The sequence below is a fragment of the Nannobrachium achirus genome (genome assembly GCF_963921795.1).
Source record: "Nannobrachium achirus genome assembly, chromosome: 1".
Classification (NCBI taxonomy): Eukaryota; Metazoa; Chordata; class Actinopteri; order Myctophiformes; family Myctophidae; genus Nannobrachium; species Nannobrachium achirus.
This window is the reverse complement of record NC_137810.1, coordinates 14,147,844-14,152,862: the sequence shown is the minus strand read 5'-3', so window position 1 is coordinate 14,152,862 and position 5,019 is coordinate 14,147,844. Positions and strand designations below refer to the sequence as shown.

The window sequence follows — 5,019 nt, the reverse complement described above, 5'->3', positions numbered from 1 at the left end:
ATAAAGATATGGCGATCTTAGAGGCTTTCACTTTACGCATGCGTATGTGACTGAGCAGAGAGAGAGAGAGAGAGAGAGAGAGAGAGAGAGAGAGAGAGAGAGAGAGAGAGAGAGAGAGAGAGAGAGAGAGAGAGGTTGCCTTGTATATGATGTGAACAAATGAGTAGGTGTGTAACTGTGTAGCACCGTTTCCCAAACAGTGGTTCGGGGCCCATTTGTGGGTCGCAGACACATATTATTCAAAATATTTTCAAAAAACATTCCCAAAAAAGCTTATTTTTCATTAATTAAAAACGAAATTCTATCTTTTTTTGTATTTATTTTTATGAAGAAATCAAAGACATTCCACAAATATATATCTGCTGTGTTCACTAGTTTTGGTACATCTCATGTACCCAAACTAGTGATACCCTGTCATTTTAAGCCTACATAATATTAACAACACAATATTAACAGTGTTATTTTTTTTTTTCAGGATTACAGTTTGTTTTGTCGCATATATGTACCTGAAAACGCAGAGTGAGAGTGACATCATTCAAATGGATTTTTCATTTTCATTTCTTTCTCAAAAACAAAAAGAAAAACCTCAAGTAGTTTACTTAACAGTGTGTGTGTGTGTGTGTGTGTGTGTGTGTGTGTGTGTGTGTGTGTGTGTGTGTGTGTGTGTGTGTGTGTGTGTGTGTGTGTGTGTGCGTGCGTGCGCGCGCGCGCGCGTGTGCGCCTCTATATAACGTTGCATTTGAAATCACAGCGTTTCACGGTAGATATCCAGTGGAACCACTCCACTCACTATAGGCTGCGTTTGGTTTAATAATCACAAGTGAAGGAATCATACATCACGCGCATTAGCCTGAGGGTTATTAAGCAGCGGTCCTCTCATTCAAAGCTATTTGCATATTAAAACTATCACTCGGTGCCTCTTGCAATCTTGGCTGTCAAATTGTTGTGAGCTAATGTAACAATTATGGGCTGACAATGACTATTTTAAAATGTGTTAAGCTGACATTACATTTCCTTGGTGTTTGTAATTTTTATTAATGCTCAGCGGGGTCCTATGGGCTATACGTTGTGTGGTGGTGGCAGCTGGACTCACACGGTCAAGGAGATGTCATTCCCATGCTACACGCATCACGTCACACACACGCCCGCAACGGTTTAGTTAATCGTCGGTTCAAAGTGTGTGTGTGTGTGTGTGTGTGTGTGTGTGTGTGTGTGTGTGTGTGTGTGTGTGTGTGTGTGTGTGTGTGTGTGTGTGTGTGTGTGTGTGTGTGTGTGTGTGTGTGTGTGTGACACAGACAGACAGACAGACAGACAGACAGACAGACAGACAGACAGACAGACAGACAGACAGACAGACAGACATGTAAGTATACTAGTAAATTGTGTAGATAGTGACTGTGAACTTGTGTGAAGGGTCGTCAGAATGTTTAATGAAACATTGAGGTTGAGTTGAACACTCCACCATGCACTTGCCTGCTTAAGAATAGGTATTTGATGGAGTTTATTAATGGTTTATGCTGACCTACAACAACATATTGAAATGGAAAGTCAACATTTTGCATTATATTAAAATAAATATATATATATATATATATATATATATATATATATATATATATATATATATATATATATATATATTATACACACACACACACACACACACACACACACACACACACGAACAAGCGTTGTATTTGTTGTGATAAGGTCCCAAAAGCAGTGCATTCCTGAACAAGGCTAAACTACACCTCTTTGGATTGGATTCAGCTTTTTACTGGAAAGAAGGTTGAAGGTCTTGTGTTTTGTTGCGATTCATTAAACAGATTCGGGGAGGGATCCTGAATACCCCCCCCCCCCCCCCCATCATCTCCCCCGCTCTTTGTTTATGCTGTAATGTACATATTTTTCCTTCCGTGAAGGTATTATATTGGGTCTGTGTGCTGATTGGGCGCTCAGGTTGGCGAGTGAACGCCCTGCAGATTATGTCAGATTGCGTGCAGACCAAACCAGCCCAGCCTTTGAACTTCACCGCTTTTGGCTCACATTCACTCGCTTCCCCCTGCGTTTCAACGCCAGGTGCTTTTTCTGCACGACGAGAAACTTCAGAGAAGGAAAGAAAAAAAAGAAAAGAAACACACTCACTCACAACACTTTACGGCTCCTCGTTTGCGGAACATTGCTTTCACCTGTGTGGATTTTTTCGCGTTTGCATTCGCGTTTTGCTTCCAGTTTGGATGAGATGAGAAGACAGTAAAAACCCAGGACTTAAAAACCAAACAGCGCGGTTAAAACTGAGGGAATTTGGGAAGCGGATTTTTCCTTTTTTTTCCTCCTCCGATGGTGATTTCTCTTCTTCTTTCAGATCGCATTCTCAATAACCAAGTGGCATGATTTATATCGGGCTGCTAGACAGGTGAACACTTTTCGTTTCGTTTCGTAAAGAACTTTTTTTTCCTCCCCTCGTTATCAAACAAGACCGAGGATTAAAAAAACAACAGAAAAGAAAGAAACAACGCTTCACTTCTTTTCCTTCCTTCCCCCTCCAACATCATGTCAAAGCCCGTCGATCACATCAAGAGACCCATGAACGCGTTCATGGTGTGGTCCCGGGGCCAGCGGAGGAAAATGGCTCAGGAGAACCCCAAGATGCACAACTCCGAGATCAGTAAGAGGCTGGGCGCCGAGTGGAAGCTGCTGTCAGAGTCGGAGAAGAGACCCTACATCGACGAGGCGAAGCGGCTGCGGGCGCAGCACATGAAAGAGCACCCCGACTACAAGTACAGACCGCGGCGCAAGCCCAAGAACCTACTGAAGAAGGACAGGTACATGATGCAGGGGATGTCATGTCATTTGACCGGGGCATCGTTTTTGCCAACCTCTAGGTGCGTTGGTTCTCTTTAAATCCCAAGGTCTGACAGCATACACATGGAACCAAATGGACCCGTCAGGTCCATTTGGTTCCATGTAGCCTATGCTGTCAGAGTTACAGACTTGTAAAGGTCGATTTTTGACCCCTCCTAAAGGAACTCAAGAGTCCCTGAAATCCAGTTTGAGGACCTTTTTTCATGTCAAGGTCCATGATTTGTTATATTATATTGTACTGCTGTGCTGCCTCTGGGCAACTGATTTTCCCCCTTGGGATAATAAAGGTATCTATCTATCTATTTGTCCGGCATCTGATCCACGGACACCACTTCAGTTCAGCCTCTCAGACGTCCAAAACTTGGAATATTTTGGGATACGGTTTTGTCCACAATTCCATGCTGTAGCCCTATTGGTGTGTTAGGATGAGATGACAGGCAAAACACTGATCAAAAAAATTATAATCTACATTCTCTAATGGTGTAGATTTCTTGTAAATTAAGTAATAATTTAACTCTTACGAGCATAACATGGTTATCAACTCCATCATTTTGCTGGGGACCTCCTGGAACCCCCTCAAGGACCACTGGTGGTCCCCGGACCACTGGTTGAAAACCATTGCCCTATAGTGTTTAACCTTATATTCAGTTATTTTATTCTTATTGTCCCCAACTCTGAATTGTTTAAGCAGATTAATCTACTTGTTATAATTTAGACAAGCCTTTTTCTTGCATGCAACTCTTAATTTATTGACCACTTTCAACGTGTTATCCCTATTTTGGGAATGTCACTATAGGTGAACATTTTGAATCATTTTTTCTCTTTTCGCCCTCAAACAAATAGTGAAAATAGTTGATCTATCCAATCTCTCGACGCCTCACCATGCAGGCGTGTAGATCAACTATTTTCTCTATTTTAGAAACGGGCTGCATGTGGGTATAACTTATTAGGCTGTTCTGTGCCACCTCCCCCATATGTATTTCTGAACTTTGCGCCTCTGGACACGCAGGTACGTGTTCCCGCTGCCTTACCTCGGCGACACGGAGCACATGAAGGGCCTCTCGGTGTCGGACTCCCTCATGGGCTCCGTGGAGAAGGCCCGCGCGTTCCTGCCGCCCACGTCCACGCCGTACTCCTTCCTGGACCCCAGCCAGTTCAGCTCCAGCGCCATCCAGAAGATGACGGAGACCATGCCGCACTCGCTGGGCACTGGCACGTTAGGCCCCTACTCCTCGCTGGGATACCAGAACGGCGCGTTCGGCAGCCTCGGCTGCCCCAGCCAGCACACCCACACCCACCCGTCGCCCACGAACCCCGGCTACGTGGTGCCGTGTAACTGTAGCGCCTGGTCCACGTCCAGTTTACAGCCCCCCGTGGCCTACATACTCTTTCCAGGTATGACCAAGTCTGGGATAGACCCATATTCATCAGCACACGCCACTGCTATGTAACGACAGCTCTCACACACACAACAAACAAACAAAAAAGACTGTTTTCTCCTTTATAATTTATAACTTGAATACTGAAATGCATGTATATAACGGGACAGTGTGCCAAAAAAGAGAGGCATGAACTGTTGTTAATTGCCTTGGACTTGTTGTGGTACAAAAAAAGAGGAGAGGAGGAAAAAAACGAAACTTTTCAAGAGCTCCGACGTTCCTAAACCTCAGCATGGAACTGGGAATAGATGTAAGGAGGTGCCCTGTGATCTGTAAGAAGTGTAAATGTTATAACGTTTATTATGGCAACCAGAAAAAAAAGGAGGCCTTTGACTTTATTTATTGTGTACATTTCGATGCTATGGTAATTTTGTGTTGACTATTGATAATAAGGCTATTTCATTTTTGAAATTTGGCTTGCACAACTTAACAACTTTGCATTCTTATTTCCTGTATAGGCCTAAGTATTAGTATACATTTTTGGCACTCGTAATTTTATGATGTTCTATGAATTAGGGTCATAATCGGGACCTATAGGTTGGATATACGGGTCATATTGTTTATATTTATCAAGCTGACACATAAAAAAAAACAGACGGTCTATTTAAGATGACAAGACAAAAACCATCCAATGTTTATTTTCTATTTTGTTTTCATTTTGTTTATTATTGTCAAGTGCTAGTCACACGTTTTATTTTTGTTTTTTTATTTGTTG

The 5,019-nt window shown here is 42.8% G+C and overlaps 1 protein-coding gene across 1 annotated transcript; it reads left to right on the top strand.

The window, feature by feature from the left end:
* Window positions 1-2,553: 2,553 nt before the first annotated feature.
* On the top strand, window positions 2,554-4,316 carry sox14 (SRY-box transcription factor 14; the record flags this gene model as incomplete). The annotated part of the gene is made up of 2 exons (XM_080722356.1): window positions 2,554-2,825; window positions 3,875-4,316. The coding sequence occupies 2 exons, from the start codon at window positions 2,554-2,556 to the stop codon at window positions 4,314-4,316; spliced, it is 714 nt and encodes a 237-aa protein (XP_080578482.1).
* Window positions 4,317-5,019: the final 703 nt, after the last annotated feature.